General features: G+C 40.6%; 2 protein-coding genes across 6 annotated transcripts in view; both read left to right on the forward strand.

The window, feature by feature from the left end:
* Positions 1-260: 260 nt before the first annotated feature.
* On the forward strand, positions 261-8,835 carry nmu (neuromedin U; the record flags this gene model as incomplete). Its single annotated transcript, XM_080430548.1, has 6 exons — positions 261-395; positions 3,687-3,734; positions 3,913-3,966; positions 4,208-4,237; positions 8,658-8,711; positions 8,800-8,835. 6 exons carry the CDS (start codon positions 261-263, stop codon positions 8,833-8,835), a joined length of 357 nt encoding a protein of 118 aa, XP_080286674.1.
* A 7,110-nt stretch (positions 8,836-15,945) lies between these two features.
* clocka (clock circadian regulator a) overlaps positions 15,946-18,205 on the forward strand; it is a 52,253-nt gene continuing 49,993 nt past the window's right edge. For all 5 annotated transcript variants that reach the window (XM_080431734.1, XM_080431733.1, XM_080431735.1 and 2 more), the window contains exon 1: positions 15,946-16,060. The gene's annotated coding sequence lies outside the window, so the exon portion shown is untranslated. The remainder of the gene's footprint in view (positions 16,061-18,205) is intronic.

The raw sequence follows: 18,205 nt of genomic DNA on the forward strand, positions 1-18,205 counted from the left end.
CCTGTGTCATAACCTGCTGTGATGGGCTTGGGGAACAGCTTAACGTCACGTTCATTCACGCTTTCGATCAAATGTTTATGCATCTAGGTCTAATACTGACGCACAATGGAGAGAGTCATTGATGCATGGAGGGTGTGACCCATAAAAGGCTTCAAATGGTCCTGATGGGAGATCTAATCGCACATAACTACTACAGTAACACGAGAAGAAAGAGCAGCCACTAGAGCAGTAAGTACAGTAACCCATGCAGTGAAAAGAGGATGAACAGCTCCCAGCATCAAAGGCACGGTCTCAGTCAGACAGACAGCAGCTTGCACAGCCTCTTCAGCAGCGTCATGAGTCCACTCAGCACTGCCAGCATCACCCTCGCACTTCTACTCATCTTAGCGATCCCAGTCTGCAAAAGTAAGTCCTCTTACATTTTGTTTTCCTTTTATTTATTTTTCCTTTGTTTCATTCTAACAGCACTGGAACACAAGGGAGGTGCAAGAACATTAACTTTAACTTACTGTAGAATAATTCTCCCTCTACTTTACTCTCTGGCTATAGGTAAAGCAGACTTTTTAAAGTTAGTTCTCTACATTTACAAAGTAAAAAGAGTTTTTCCTTCGTACCAATGGCTTTCTCATGTTCTAGCATAATGCACTAGGTTTGGTTACAATAAGTAGAAGTGAGGTGCAACACGATAGACTGCTAAATCTTGGAAACAAACTGCATTACTGTAAAATATTTTAACTTATCAGCACTTATTAAATAGTTGGAATTTGAGCTTGTTGCATCAGAGTTGCCTTAACAGTTCTAGCCTAAATGATGACTGGCAAAGGCAGCCTTAAAGGTGCTGTAATTATTATAATCTATGGTTAAAACAAAACGTAAAAGCTCGATATTCTTCTAGTAACCATTGCTATAGAATGTTTGTCCATTAACAGCGTCTCCCTGTCTCTCCAATTCTTTAATGAACAGATTCCTCTTTTTTTTTACGCACCAAATTCATACAACCAGGAGAGAGAACCCATTTATCAATTGTAACAATTCCGATTTTGCCTATACTCTTTTTTCCTCCCATCACTTCCAAATTTACTTAAAAATTACTAAAATGTTTGAGTTCTCTCTCCTGATTGGATGAAATTGGTTCCAAAAGTGGAACCAATTTCAAAGTGAACATTTATTTGCTGATTACTAAAGAGCTAAAGAGCTGGGAGACCTGAAAAATATCACTGACCATTGACATTGTTTTGGCAGACATTGTTTTTACTTGACCACTGATTTTTAAGAATGCTGTTTAGATAGCATGTTGTTTAGATAGCATGTTGTTTAGATAGCATGTTGTTCAGACCAGTGGTTCTCAAAGTGGGGTCCAGGGACTCTCAGAGGTCCTTGATGGGGTTCCAAATTGACCCTTACAAGTCTGTAACTCTGACAGTGTATAAATGGGAACCACTGGTTTAGACAGATGCCAGGTTCAATGTTTACCTGGTAACCTAGTTTCTTTGACACGCTACACTTTTCTCTCTGCACTCTTATGTGACTAGGCTACTTACTTTGTTGGTTGTTGACTAGAGTTCATGCTTAATCTGCTATTCTGATCTCATACTTGTAAGTCACTCTGGATAAGAGTGTCTGCTACAGTAAATGCCTGAATTGCAAATTGCAATTGATAGAACTTAGAATTAACCAATGGAGATGATCATTTTTGGATGTGGGGATGACAGTGTAACCTAGATTTAATATTTCTCTCAGTTGTTGTACCAATAGTGTCTGACTGACACTGTCTGTCTGTCATCCGTCTTCACCCCTGCTAATTATAGTATATTAACTCCAAAATGTGAGATGAACTTCAAATGACAAATTAAACAAAGTAGAGTAAACTGGTTACGGTATCCTCCTATTCATCCACCCATCCATGCTTCAACTCTAAACCATATTCCATTCTCCGAACTGATAACAAAGTGGGTGGAGTAACATTTAATATTCTATAAAAAACATCATATCTTCATGTGGACATGACGTGCCTATAATAGGCTCTGTGACCGGTAGCTCCCAGCGGTCATATAACATCTCAGATGATTGAGATGTGTGAAGATATAGTGTGACAGTCACATCGGCAGCATTCTCATGATGTCATTGTGATCGTCCCATTAGATTATACGTTTTGACACTGGCCATAATCGACACTCTTGTCACTCTGGTGATGTTGTGGGCTGATCTAATGTTTATTTGGTGTGAATTAGCCTGGAAGCAGATGAGTGACTGAGAGAAGGCAGTTCATTAGTTTGGCAATCAGTTTAAAAATAACGTTCAACCACCACCTGGCATCCCTATTTTGGGCATGTCTTTTTGGGCAAACATTCTCAAAAAGGTGTTGAAAATAGCAGATCTATAGGCTAACAAAGCTAGGAGTTCAGTTATTTTCACTATTCGTCATACAACAAAGTATTAACAAAGGCTTAAGTGGTTATACTAGGCTACTGCACATTTGCTGTGTGATAAATAAGGTAAGCTTTTGCATGCTGATGTGCTTTTGTCAACTATGGACCCATTATTATGGGCACATTTTAACACATGTTGTCATCATTACCTGTCATATTGATCCATGCAGTACTATGTACTACGCCCATAAGCTCCATACAGTATGTACAATATTACTGTCCATCTTGCTAATGGACATCCAGAGCAATCATCTTGTTCTGGAAGTTGTGGAATAATAGACATATCAGAGATGCTGGCTGTCATCATGAGTCACATCAAGGTGTCCCTTTTTCACAGCATGGCGAATGCTATTGATTGGTTGATGTACTTTATTTAGTAAGGCATGAGAAACAGTAGATGGAAGTACAATTCACAATACAAGGTCTACTAAACTGGATAACTCGTAAAGCACTAAGCTTGTTTAAAATGAGTTCCCACCCACACAAATCATGATGATTGCTGTTCTGGTGTATGGTAACTATTGCTGCCATTCCATGTAGCCTATACATTGCTAAGCGTGTTATGTATTTCTTAATTGCATTGTTAAAGTAATTGCATATATGTCATGTTGTGGCTCTTTCAGTTATTAGTGCTTGTTTGTTTCTCAATTGCGGCATGGAACAAAAGCTGCTCCCACACACCTTCAACAAACCACGATAGAGCAGAATCATCTACTCAGCCAGGTACGTTTTTCTTTCTTTCTTTCTTTCTTTCATTTCCAGGTTTTTAAGAAAAACCAGGAAAAGAGATCATAGTTTGCATCTACTTGTATCTTTGCACTGGCTTCCTGTAATATTAAGGAGACATTTAAAATGTATTTCATGTAGTTTTAAAGCTTTGAATGGTCTAGCACCATCTTACCAAATCAGATTGCCTGTCAGAATATGTTCCAAGTCATTCCACTCATTATGCCTGCATTATTAGACAGGCTCGGTTGACAGTTTTAAGAGTACGAAAAAAACTACATTTTATGACCTTGTTTTGAATAATTTTTTTTCTTTTAACCTGATTTGATCGTTTCTTAATTATATTGTTTTAGTCAATCTTACCTCCTTTCATTGTGTTTAACTTGATCTTTATGTACTGTTTTTAATGTAAAACACTTTGAACTGCATTTATGTCTGAAAAAGGTGCTCTATAAATGAAGTTGATACTTTCTCCCTCTCTCTCTCGGCCACTGAGCTCCACTCATTGCAGCATTCTGTTCTATTCTATAGATAGATGAGGTCTGTTCGTCGTACCTCTCAGCAGACCTGCCATTTCAGGTGAGTGGGGTTGGGATAATGAAACAATAATACAAACCCCCTGAGGTGGAAGCAGCTCCACTCTCACCCTACCTTGTTGTTGTTGTTGTTGTTGTTGTTGTTTGTGCACATCTATTTTCCAAGTTGTGGGTATATTTCCAATTGCCTGATCTATTTCTCTTGCTGGCCACTATTCTAGGCATCTAATGCCTTAGGAGAACTCTGTGTCCTGATGCTTGTCCAGAAGTCAAAGGTAGTCCACTTCTTAAGCCCTTCGACATTAGCAATAGCATTTCTTTTTAATTACTGTAATCATCTGAAAACTGGGTTTATTGTGTTAGATCAACAGTTGTCAATATCTGAATGTGCAAGTGATATATTCCTTGATTATGATACATTTAAAGGATAATAGTTATTGGCTATCATGTGCGTGGGGTGAACGGAGAATCATACTGTGACACTGATTATTCAACTTTTCTTTGCCTATACAGGAGGAGTTGAAGGTTCGAGAAAATAGAAAAAGGGTGGGTGTGAGTCTGTTCATTATCTATTGGCATGTATGAACTCCTTTGTTCAATACTAGACAACACATTGCACAAGATTCAGTTTGTTGACAAATTATGTGTGTGTGTGTGTGTGTGTGTGTGTGTGTGTGTGTGTGTGTGTGTGTGTGTGTGTGTGTGTGTGTGTGCGCGCGTGCGTTATGTACAGTTTTTATTTCATTACACAAAGCCACATAACGCTGCCTTGACACAGGGGGTGGTAAGTCCGATGAGAACTCACTCTGCACTGCTATGCTTCTTGGCACCAACCAGCACCTTACATGTACATTTATTACTATTTGCACTATCTGTGACTTGTGCTTTTTGTTGTGGTCGTGCACTTTATAATAGTGAATAATACTGTGTTGCAGAGGCGTAATTTCAGAAGAAAAAAAGAAACGTTGAAAATGACATGCACAAAATAGTTACGCCAGGTTACTGAATGTATGGTTGCAGACAAGAAAACATGGGTCTATAACATATGTTACATGTACAAACATGTAGATGGACTGATATAAAATCTGATTCATCTGCAAAAAAGTGGAGAATTGGTATAATGTGGAAAATGCAGCAAAGAGTTGATTGAAGGCAATAAGGCAGTAAGAGGTTCTTACTGTGCATCTCAGCCATTAACCACATGAACCCTAGCTTTCCTATTCTGGGGCATGTCATAATAGGCGACCATTCTGCAAAAATGGGCAAATATTCAGCAGAAATAGCAGATCTAAAATCACACAACATGTCACGTTGCAAGCTTTGGTGTCGAGGGACGTTTTGGTGAAGAGGGAAAAAGGAGGGGGTTAAGTACGGGCCTCTTGGGGACCCCGGTCAACAAAGTATGTTGTGTTTAAGTGGTTAAAGGACCATACCAGCATCAACACATTTCATTGTCTGTTCTCATTTTTTTGGGAAAACAACTTTTCTTCCAGGATCCTGGGACTTTTCAAATCAACCAGTGATTTAAAATTGATTGATTGATTGATTGATTGATTGAATAGTTTATTAACATCTTTGTTAACAGAACGACAATACAGTCAAAAAAAGCTATGCTAAAAGGATAACACAAAAAGCCCAGGGGCTGACTACAATTCTTCAAGTACCTAATTAAATAATGTCACAGATTTGGAGGGATTCAGTTGTCAGTAGAGAGTAGTAGCTACAGTATTTCAGAGATTGGAACAAGGATTAAGTGGACTTCATAAGTTAATTGGCTGTTATTTGACTTTTCAGCAAATGTGTTATCTATAAATCCCCTACGATCAAACTGACACTACCACATTGGGAGATAAATGTTGTTTCTTTCTTTGTTGTTACATTGCATGGTCTGAGTTATTCCATCCTTTTTCAAATATCTTTGCACAATGCTTCCCAAGTGTTTTTTTGTTTTGTTTTATTTACTGTGCATTATGTAACCACATTTGTGCTTTGGCATTACCTGCATGACAGCAATGCAACCTACTGTACAGTCTATGAATGCAACACTGCATTTACCAGTGCACTGACACACTGACACACTGGCTGTAGTGAGTGTGTGTGTGTGTGTGTGTGTGTGTGTGTGTGTGTGTGTGTGTGTGTGTGTGTGTGTGTGTGTGTGTGTGTGTGTGTGTGTGTGTGTGTGTGTGTGTGTGTGTGTGTGTGTGTGTGTGTGTGTGTGTGTGTGTGTGTGTGTGTGTGTGTGTGTGTGTTGTGTGTGTGTGAGTGAGTGAGTGAGTGAGAGAGAGAGGGGAGACTGGCTGTATCACTCTCTCTATTTGGGTGTGTCACTTGGTCATGTACTGGTGTGAGTGGTGTGAAATGTGCACTATGTTCAGTTCTCTTTGCAAACACGGCCCTCTCTGGGGTCGTTGTTCATAGTGATCTTGTCTCTCCATGTCTGGCCACGCATGCATATGCGTGAGTGTCTTTTGCATGTGTGTGTGTGTGTGTGTGTGTGTGTGTGTGTGTGTGTGTGTGTGTGTGTGTGTGTGTGTGTGTGTGTGTGTGTGTGTGTGTGTGTGTGTGTGTGTGTGTGTGTGTGTGTGTGCGCGTGTGCGTGCGCGTGCGTGTCAGTCTTCCGTGTTGCACCCTCTCCTACAGCTGGCACCTCAGTTCCATCCCAGAAGAGAGAGACAAGTCACAGTGCGCGTATGTACAGTGCCATCCACATGTCTCATTCCTCGGTTCAATGTCCCCTTGCCAGCATTGCATTATAATCTCCTACATCCATTGATTGATATACAAGAACAAAGTTATCATAATTAAAGATGCTTTGTTTCTGTTTTGTTTTTGTCATAATTGTATGCAATCAATGGCACATGTTTAAAATAAACATTGGAGATATAATAATCTATTTGAATAGATTATTCCTTTACATTTCCTGGGGACAGGGGGTGTGAGATAATGAATGGGTTTCATTTGATGTAGTCAGAGCTCCAGGGCTTTCCCTAAATGCAACAGGGGTCCTTGGGTGACAATGTATGTATTTTACACAAGGCTGTTACTAAAACATGTGTCATGTATTTTTGTGCAATGCCATTATATGACAACCAGCGTGATCTAATATGAGAGTGACGACACTAGCGTTGACTCCCATTGTAAGAATGGAATGCGGAAATGCTTGTTCTATCTCAATGAGATAGTTCCAATGTTTGGAACTATAGCCCATAGTGGCCTGCTTTGTGGCGAGATCAAAGCGTGTCATAACTCTCTCTCTCTCTATGGGTCTGATGATAATGTATAAAATGGGGCTTAAGTGTCAGACTAATCAAAAAAATAATAATCAAGTCATTTCGTTGACGTATAAAGCATTTATTTAAGAAAACACAATTCTCAATTATTCAATTAATCGAAAAATTTATAGAATAATTGCAAAAAAGTTTTAGAAAGTTGCAGCCCTACATGACACATTTGATTTGATTCAGTGCATCTTTTGCTCAGCTCGAGCTACAATGTGAATACTAATGCGTCTCATCCTGTGGGGCAGCTCTCCCTCGCGCTGTGCATTGAGCTCAGTCTACATTAGTTGTTCTTTCCCAAGCTGCGGGTAATTACGGTCTAAAATTAGTGCAGCTGACAGGTGAGGTTATCCCTCTCCATCTAGCTGCTGCTGACATTCACATGAAAACGTGCAGAGAAACTGTTGCACGCGGCAATGTTGATGGACCGCCGTGAGATGATGAGCAATCCTGTGTTGTTGTTTTTCCACGGAACGGAAATCAGTGTGACTTTTAAAAGCAAGAAAACTTGTGGCACCTCTGTTTGTCAGCATATAGGAGCATAACCAGATGACTTAAAGATCAGAGTAAATGGCATGCATCCTACTCAACAAATGACCGGGTAAATGGTCACATAGCTAGAGCGCAAAGAAAATATTTAGTGATTTAAAAAGAAAATACCAGGTAAACATCAAACTTAGCATAAACAGCATGCTATAAGTATAAAGCAAATGAGGGATTGCCTAGATATATAATAATTTAACACAGAAGAGAGTACAAATGGAACTAAACGGACCCATAAGGGTCCATTTGGTTCCATTTATACTCTCTTTTGAGGTGATTTTGAGGATCATTATCCTGTACAGTATGTGTGTGATGGATCAGCTAAATGAATATGCTGTCTGTCTGTCTGTCTGTCTGTCTGTCTGTCTGTCTGTCTGGTGCTCCGGCATCAGCCGTCAGACCTCTGGAGCTTGTTCAGAAAGCTGCGGCTCGTCTGGTGTTCAACCGCCCCAAGTTCTCCCACACAACTATCCTTCTCCGTTCTCTGCACTGGCTCCCCGTAGCGGCTCGCATTCAGTTTAAAACCCTGGTGCTAGCCTATAGGGCAGTGAAAGGAACAGCTCCTTCTTACCTCCGGGCTATGGTCGATGCCTACACCCCTGCCCGACCACTTCGGTCTGCCACCTCGGGGCTCGTCACTCAAGGGTCCTTCTGGTCGATCGACACGGTCACAACTTTTTTCTGTTCTGGCCCCACAGTGGTGGAATGAACTTCCCACTGATGTCAGGACAGCAGAGTCACTGCCCATCTTTCGCCGCAGGCTGAAAACCCACCTCTTCAGGAAACACTACCCTTCCTCTTTGCCTGGCCTACTTGTTGTTAACTAGTTGGACGAACTCTGGTTTTATTTTTGTATTGTTTTATTGGATCTTGTTTAGTCGATACACTTATTTGTTTTAGCTCGTGCTCATTTGATTTTGCTATTTTGTCTCATCTGTTTAAGAAAGTAGGTAGCTGATATATTGCACTTTTACCTTAGCGCTAGGTATACTCTTGGTTGCTTGTTTTTGCAGGAAATACACTTAAGACTTCTGGTGATTAGTAGTTTCGTTCCCTACCTATGTTGAATGCACTTATTGTAAGTCGCTTTAGATAAAAGCGTCTGCTAAATGACTGTAATGTAATGTAAAGTAATGTCTGTCTAGGAGGATCTTCAAGGACCAGGGGGAATCCAGAGCAGAGGGTACTTCCTCTATCGGGTACGAATGACAGGCCTTTCAGGAAGTTGTCTTACGTAAAGTGACACTTGTACTAATCTGCTCAATAACCTTTTCTTCACTCTTGCAGCCAAGGAATGGAAGAAGATCCCTAGAATATGAATAAATGAAAGGTATTACAGCTCATTGTCAGCTTCTGTTTTGACTTTGTCTTTGTCGAGTCGATCAGAGTCTATGGGAAGTAATCTTGACATGGAGACTTTCCCGTGGAATTTCAAAGCTCTAAAATGCTGCCAAAGCTCTGTAATTATTCCTTCTTTGTTTTCGGTCATACTAGAATAACTAAAAAGGGTAAAGGGTAAAAAATCATTATAGTTATTGTATCGTTTGTGGCGTGGATGGCCTTTAACCACTTTCAACCTGGCGTCCCTATTTTGGGCATGTCATTATAGGTGTAAAGTTTCGAAAACAAATTACGAAATGAAAAAAGAAATCAGCATTTCCTAAATTATCAACAAAAGTAAAAATAGCCGATGTACTGTAGATCATCTGTTTTTGCTATTCCTTGTATAAGTATATAGGTTGGTTAATAATCGACTTAAGGTTGCTACGTGATTATTGCGAGATCATGACTGTGCTGAGGTGTTTTTGTGCTCGTCGACGGTTGACGCTAACGTTTTTTGTCAATGTGTTGCAGAGTCTTCACCTGTCAAGTGAACTGTACAGAGACAACACAGAGCCTGAGAACGGTGACCCAGACTTCAACCACACACCACCACCACCCCCACCCCTAGCCCCACCCCACGTTGCATAGTGCTATTTGAATGTACGCACAGAATGTAATTAAAGCACGGTTTTGTTTGTCCACAGCTCCGCCATGCGTCATACTTGTGTCATTTTGAATTAAACACTGCTGTAACGTGATCACGTGTGTAGTCGTGTAACTTTTTTATTCTCACGCTTCTGATTTTGGATCGCGTTCAAAATGGTTGTCACTGCACAGACAAATCACTTACAGACAAACAGTGGTGGAAAGTAACTAAGTACATGTACTCAAGTACTGTACTTCAGTACAATTTTGAGGTATTTTTTACTTTACTGGAGTATTTCCAATGTTCTGTGATTTTACTTCTACTCCTCTACATCTCAAAGGACAATATTGTGCTTTTACTCCACTATAATTATTTGTTACTAGTTACTTGGTAGATTTTGATTATTATTACAAAAGCACTTCAGACCTAGAATATATACAATATACTTTGGCAATAGAAATAGCCGATCTACAAGCTCACAACGCGTCACTTTGCAACACGTTGTGAGCTTGTAGATTTTTATACATTTTATACATTTGAAAACTTGAAATGGGACCTTCTGCATAATGAGTGCTTTTACTTTTGGTACTTTATTTTGATGCCAATACTAAATACATTTTGAATACCGAACTTGTACGTGTAACAGACTATTTCTACAATATAGGGTACGCACACGCACACGACGCACACGCACACACACACACACACACACACACACACACACACACACACACACACACACACACACACACACACACACAGGACTATAATACAATCACAGTTATACTATGAATGCTGTGCATTGCACATGATACCAGATAATAATGTTCAGACCATGTCAAGTGATCTGTATCTGGTAAATGATTTACTATTCAATATTTAGCAAGTATCAAACAAAGTGTGTCAAATTGACACTGATTAAGCTTGTCAGTGATTTTATCAAAATAAAATGTATAATACATTTTACCTACTGTACCATCATTGTCAGTAAACAAAAAAGTGACATAGCTTTAATTTTATCTGACTTTATAGCTATTAAGCTACTGTATGTCTTTCTTTATTTCCAGTCTCTCCTTCTCGAATTTCAGAATTTGCTTTGACAGTGAGAGTGCTGAGGCTCACGTGCCTAAAATAACCGATAAACAAGCTCACAGCACCTCACATCAGGCTTTTGTCATTAATGGACTTGTGCGATTTAGCAGGCGAGGCCAGGATGGGCCGATCTGCAGGATGTGCGTGTGAAATGACCCTGTAGCGAGCTAACGGTGGGTGTCAGAATCAAGTCAAGCAGAAAGGCGCGGGCCTTGTGACCAGTCACTCACAAGTGGGCAAAGATTTCATAAAGCACTCATCGAGCAGAGTGTGTCTAACAGGGCACAAACTTATTGCAGAGAAGTGTTAGCAGTTTTGCTGATAATGTAGTATTTCAGTGGTTCTCAAACATTGTCATATCAAGTAACCCCAAATGTATATGTATTTGGCCGTGGACCCCATTTGTTTTGTGGGATTTTGTGCATTTAGCAGACACTCTTATTCCAGAGTGATTTACAGTAAGCAAGGTAAACACAAGGTAATAAATCAAATGCATAGAAATAGTAATGTAGGATCATAGGTAAACCAATCATCAGTCTGAACAGTATAATATCGAAAAATCTATAATCTGTACATTGAAAGTATAGACACTATAGGATGCCAGGTCTACAAATGAACATGGCACCTGTCTATTTAACATGCTATATAAATTACATTTTAGCCTTTGCATAAGCCTGCAACGCCGTCAAGGCTAGGGCAAGTGCCACGGCAGGTGCTACGGGCTACGGTGGAGTCTGAAGAGGTGAGTCTTCAGATTACGGCGGAAGATTGGGAGTGAGTCTGCAGTTCTAGCAATGGGGAGTTCCACAGTTTGGGAGCCAGAAGAAAGAAGAATCTGGGATGCTTGGAGCGTTGTCCCAGACGTTTTAGGGAAGGTTCTGACAGCTTCCCTGTGTTAGCTGATCTGAGTGAGTGGGAGGGGTTGTAGGGTTGGATCAGGCTTTTAAGATATGTGGGTGCCATACCTTTGGTTGCTTTGTAGGCCAACATCAGTGTTTTGTACTCTATGTGGGCAGTAACTAGGAGCCAATGGAGGAAGCGGAGAAGGGGGAAGACACGTAAACATTTTGGCTGGTTGAAGACCAAGCTGCAGCATTCTGGATGATTTGGAGGGGCTTAAGTGCACATGCCGGGAGGCCAGTAATGTGTGCCTTGAATGAGAGATGACTGTCCAGGACAACACGTTCTTGGCCGTTGGAACCAAAGTCACCGGGGCATTGTCTATGGAAATAGTTAGATCCTGCGTGGCTTGGGGCAGGACCAGTGCTGCATTGGTGAATCTATCTCTGGTGGGACGCTATTTTAAAGACGTCACGCTCACGTCGCTTAACACCTACACTACAGGTCACAAAATGGACAATTGATATGAATCTAAGCTCATTCCTATGTTAATTCACCTGGTGTGACACCCGGCAGTCGGCAGCCTTTGTGAACTTTGGGTTGTTTTTAATCGATGCATGTGCGTGCGCGTGCTCCTGCTCAAAAGACTGGTGGGACGGTGTGTTACCCCGTGTAATGACCAATGCAACACTGGGCAGGACTTACCTGGGAAGAAGAGAAGCTCGGTCTTGTCTGGGTTCAGCTTGAGGTGGTGAGAAGACATCCACTGTGAGATGTCAGCCAGACATGCAGCGATGCGCTCTTCCACCTGAGTGGCAGAGGCGGGAGGATAGAAACAGTACTCCAGAGCAAACCAGGCAACTAAAATTCAGAGCAAAAAACATAGAATTATTTACAAAGAATTGAGAATCTATGGAATAAAATGATTTCTGATTCAATGATTGAATAAATACTATTTTGGGGTTCTCCAAAATGTCTGCTTGGAAAATGACTCGTACTCGTAATGTGCTTGACTATAGTCTATTTGTGTTGTGACTTGTGACAATATTAGTTTTTGTTTCGACTCAACCACATTCACATCCATCATCCCTTAAAACAACTTAAAACAAAAAAAGCTGAAGGTACTTCCTTGGCGTGCTGGCAGCGTGCACAAGAGATTTGGTGCTGGTCGGTCCAGTGGCTTGTCATAACACTCAGGATTTGAACCCCAGTCTACCATGTCAAAAGCCAACATCTTAACCACTAGCCCAAAGGGGTATTCCCCTTTGAGTGGGGGAGATTTTTTTTAAACCTTTGACATTTTTTCAAAACTTTTATAATGACAAGCCCAAAATTGAGACGCCTAGTTAAAAGTGGTTAAAAACACACTTTTAAGAGTTAAATTATTTGAATATGGTTGCTCAACATTGTTGCAGCAATAATAAACAATAAAAAAGAAATAAAAAAAGAATAGCAGCAAGAATGAGAACAACAAAGTACGTACATTGGTCATACTCATTGGTCATAGCACACTTTGAGGTGCTTTGGTGCTGTGTGCATGGTTGGTATTTGTAAATGTTATCCATGTTATGAATATGTTCATACAATGTATGAATATCTATTTACATACCTATATTTTTATGTATGGCTACCACATACAGTATAGGCTGCCCCCTGACACCCCAGACCGGGGAGGGGAAGGAGGGAGGATTAGTGTTTAAAAACAAAACAAAAATTCCTGGTCTGGTCGTTGTTCGTGGGAAGTAGCTATTTAGAGGTTCTCAACCTTTCCAGGCCGTGATCCACCCAAAATAAATCATATTTGAACTGAACTGGGAAATGAAAACCTACAAAGTAACTATAACTAAAGTTGGCAAATAATGTAGAGGAGTAAAAGTATAATAATATTTGCCTCTGAAATGTAGTGGAATAGAAGTAAAAGTAATAAAAATGGTACATACTCGAGTGAAGCAAAAAACACCTCAAAATTGTAGCCTACTAATTACTAAATGTACTTACACCACTGGTCTGCACGCCCTCTGCAATTCTTTGCGGTCAAGGTCAGTAGCCTACAGTTCCCATACCAGGCAGTGATACAATGTATTATTATATATAACTCTATGATGGGGACTAATTTGAAAGGCAACATACACGCTAGTTTGTGAAAATCTGCAAATGTAGTTAACCTACCAGAAATCCCATCGCCTCATCATGACCATGCGGGTTTCCTGTCAGAGTCACTAACTGGTGCTTTCTACATATACTGTAGGCTACAGCAGATGGCGCTGTGCTACAGCAGACGTACATTAGGCCAGTTGTCTCAACCTGTGGGTCCACATGATTTTTTGGGGGTCCCCAGATGACAGTGAAGAGACAATTTAAGGACTTTTAAGACCTTTTTAATACCCCAACAAATAATAAGAAAAAAGACCATTACTGCATCAACCACTTCGGAACCACTTCAAAACTGCAAACACATTTCAGTCTCAGTTACATTGGTGTTTGATCCTAAAGTGTGGTGTCCAAAGTAAGCTAATGTCCAATCATTTCACGTTTATTTATTTTTTGTTAAATTGTTTGTAAACAAATTGAATACGTTATATTAACTTTAATTGTATTTGTATTTGTATTTGTATTTGTATTTTAAAGTCGTTGATTCGTACAACTTATTTCATGGTGGTACGCAAATTATTTCAATAATAGTGAAAATACATTGCCATTGCGATGCATTGTGAGCTTGAAAGCCCTTTAACCGTACATGCATGGACCGGTCTGTGAGTCATTTGCAATTAAAAATAATATCAACCCAAATCGTGCAGATCTGCTAGCTATTATTGAAAGGTTTTGAAATATTTTTGGAAAACATTTTCACCAAATGACATGCCCAATAGGGTCTCTAGTTTGAAAGTGGTTAATTAATTTTAATTGTGATCATGATTGATAGCAGCAAACGATAGCAGATCGACAAGCTCACAGTTGAGATTTAAGTTAATAAATAATAATAATAATAATACATAAGATTTATATGGCGCTTTTCTAGGTACACAAAGTCGCTTTACAGAGCAGGAAAAAAAAAACTTTATTACCAAGTTTAAAAGTTATAACTTATTAGGCTTTCATTTAATTAGTAAGTAATATAATATGTAATTACATTTAGTAACTTTCTCAACACTTTCTCAAAAGAGAACCCAGTTTGTAGCCAATTCTAATAGCAGACATAAAGCAAAGCGAAATAAAACTGCTTAAATCTTAAATACATAGACAGGCTAATAGACACTGAAATGCAGGCTGGTGTGTTGGCTATCCTTCCACTTACACACACACACACACACACACACACACACACACACACACACACACACACGCGCGCGCGCGCGCGCGCACTCACTCTCTCTCTCTCACTCTCTCTCTCTCTCTCTTTCTATCTCTCTCTCTCTCACACGCGCACACACACAAGTGTTCCATTTCTTAAACCACATAGTAAAAATCTATCTTATACCATATAAACTATCTAATCTTTTTTTCTGTTTCGATTTGAAAACACATCTAAAAATACATAGGCTATCATCACAGTTTAACAAGTGTTGAAACGCAAACTAGCCTATAATGATGATGATTAACATAATAATAAAACATGTCAGAGTTTAACAAAGTGACACATTTGAATCTCAAACTCGTGCTCCAATTTGATTAATTAATAACAAAGTTATTAATTAACTGGTCTTCACACCCCCCCCCCACTCCAACTGTTCATATACGTTCATTGCTATACTAGTTTTGATTGTCTTGTTTATTATTGTGTAGTATTGTAAGCAAAGCAAAGTAAGCAAAGCAAAGCAAAGCAAAGCAAAGCAAAGCAATGATGAAAATGATAATTAAGATGATGATGGTGAAGAAGAAGAAGACGATGAAGATTATGGTGGTCTACTATAGGCGTGTGCGCTCTGAGCTCCATCTATTCTAGTGAGGGGCCCTGCTGGTTCCTTGGACAACTCCAGTCAGCTGGAGGAGCCCTGCGCAGCAGCAACACTCAAAGACCTACAGTAACCTAGTAAACGCAGGAGATTCCCTCCAGTAAAGAGGAAGACAGACAGACAGACAGACAGACAGGGGTAAGTGTGTAGTTACAGTATGACATTTATTTCTAACCCTAACGTCAGTCTCCTGGTTGAATTTTATCATACCTGTGCTTTTTGTTGTGCATTTGCATTAGAAAGAAACAGCGTGAGAGCGGGTGTGTGTGTGTTGTGTTTGACAGAGAGAGAGGGGGGGGGAGAGAGCGAGCCGAGCAGGCCCGCTGACCCACATTCTTATCTAAAGCCTTGAGAGTATACTTAGCCGCGCGCCTGTGTCGCGCAGCGGGGAGAAAACAGCTGATCTACAAGCTCACAGTGCGTGGCATTCGCGACGCGCTGTGAACTTGTAGATCGGCTGTTTTCGGCGCGCGACACCGGCGCGCGACTAAAGTAAAACCCCCTCCTCCTCCTCCTCAACGCAACCCACTGTACTGCTGTTAGCACCGCGAGCTAACGGCGGCTAACGTTGACACACATTTGGGACGCTTGGCTGCAGAGCAGCGCCACCTTATCGAGCAGCAGCGCACCGGCGGGTGGCCGCTTTGTTGTTTGTCATTTGTGGAATGTCTTGACTGTCATGACACGCGTCCCAGTAAGTGCGACAAGCTGTTTTAAGTTGTGTTTTTATTATTATCATTAGTATTGCAGCCTGTAAATGGACGCTATGGCAAGCAAAAGCGAGCTAGTTAGCGTCGGTTAGCATTCGCAGCGAATTGCACCGACCCGGCGGCTCGCCGGCACCGCCGTTACACCGACACGCGTGACTTATCGAATTGGGTGACCCCCCCCCCCCCTCCAGACGGTTCGCTGTTCCACTGTGCCCTGACGTTAAAAAAGCACAACTCGACATTTTGATGTTGGAACACAAACGTGAGAGGATTGTATAGGGGCAGCTGAAGAAAAGTCTGTGTTGGAGTTTTTTTTTTAAAGAGGCGAAATTGCAAAACGACCACCTCTGGGGGCACGGGCGTTGATAGGTCACCGCTTTCGATGTGGCAGGCTTCCAGGGGCTGCTGTGACTGACCCCTGCTAGAATGGGGTTTGACTTGGTGTTGTACTTTATATAAATGTGACAAGCACCTCGTTGCCATGCTTGTTGAGCGACGCTTACGTTGTCTCTTGTGCTCCCACTGACAACTCCTGTCAGGAGATCAGAGAGCACTGCTACTTTTCTCACTTGAGTTCCTTCTGTCAGTAGCTTTAAGTACTGTACATGTGCAAAGTTCTGCACTCTCCTTCATTTAGACATTGATCAGAATCGGAGAACTCTTTATTCCCATGTATGTATGTATGTATGTATCATGTATGTATGGTCCGGTTTTAAATGCACAATTAGCTTTGTCTCGTGAAGCAGTGACAGCCCAACAGGACAATTTTGACTGCATACCACCAAGCACATAAATTAGTTAGACAATTGGTGCAAGACACATTGTAGAACATGTATTCAGACATTGCACTAAATTAGACATGAGACAGAGCTTAACTGGAGATGGAAGGAGATATTAATAGAACGTATATGCAGGTTTAATGTTAAGGAGTGTGAGTACCATATGATTACCAGGGTCCAGTCCTGTGTACCGAAGTAAAGGACAAATTAGATACAATTATGTACATATTACTGTTACTGTACACAACTATTGACAAGGAATGGGTGATAAAAATCTGAACTAGCTATACAGAATGTAGGTAATGACATCAGTGAATTCAACAGAGGGTCACTGCAGTGGCTCCTGCGATCTCACACACTTTGTCATACCGTATGATTTTATGCCCACTGTACCAAAATATAAACCCTATACTTCGTTCATTGTATGTCAAATAGTGAAAATAGGCAATCTATGTGAGCTACTATGTACTAGCTCACCTATTTGTCCTAATGTTGCTGGTTACATCCATGAGAGCCAATTTGATTCACCCCTTTAGCAGGAGTGTGATTATTCGAAAACAGTTGTACTGTCTCAAAGTACTTTAGAGTCAGACATTCACATTTGATTGATTGATTGAGTACTTAACACTTTGCAAAAAGTTACAGTGGTACGATTATACAAATGGTGCTAAAAGGATAACACAAAAAAGCCCTGAGGGCTTGTTTCCATTGTGGTCCTGCGTATTCAATTAATCGAGACATTTAAAGACGTACAATAATATGCAAGACATCATCTATACTAATAGCAATACATTTCACAGCTGAGTGAAATGCTAAAGGGAATGTGGCAGGAAAATAGCAATAATAGGGACCTATTTATGTGATCACATATATATGTGATCACATATAAGACTGTTTCACTAATTCAAGTACTTTTAATTGTGTAGTCTAATCTCTTGCCTTGTATTCGGGACTATGGCGTGCAGGAACTCACAGTTTGACCCACAGGCCAGGGATCCTGCACAGCTCTTCATAACGTTAAGTTGGTTCTCTGAACAACATCTCTGCCATTAAACCAAAAATTGCATTGCATTGGTCCACTTGCACTTTAGTTTGGTGTAGCCAGTTTAAGCTTTTCGTCTTTTAAACTTGTAGGATACCTGCTTGACTTTATGATTGTATCCATGTCAAGGCCCTAAGCTGGACATTTAGAGGCCGTGTCCACTGTCCACCAAGACTTTTTTTTCCTGAGCTCAGTGTAAGTGTTTTGAATTGTTTACAGTGGGATCGCCTTGTTTTTGAAACCCCAGCAGTGTGACGAGGCGCTGAGCTTTTATTTTGCGCTCGTGTGTGCCGTTTTATCTGCTTGCT

This window comes from Gymnoscopelus braueri (genome assembly GCF_963280865.1).
Source record: "Gymnoscopelus braueri genome assembly, chromosome: 6".
In the NCBI taxonomy this organism is placed as follows: Eukaryota; Metazoa; Chordata; class Actinopteri; order Myctophiformes; family Myctophidae; genus Gymnoscopelus; species Gymnoscopelus braueri.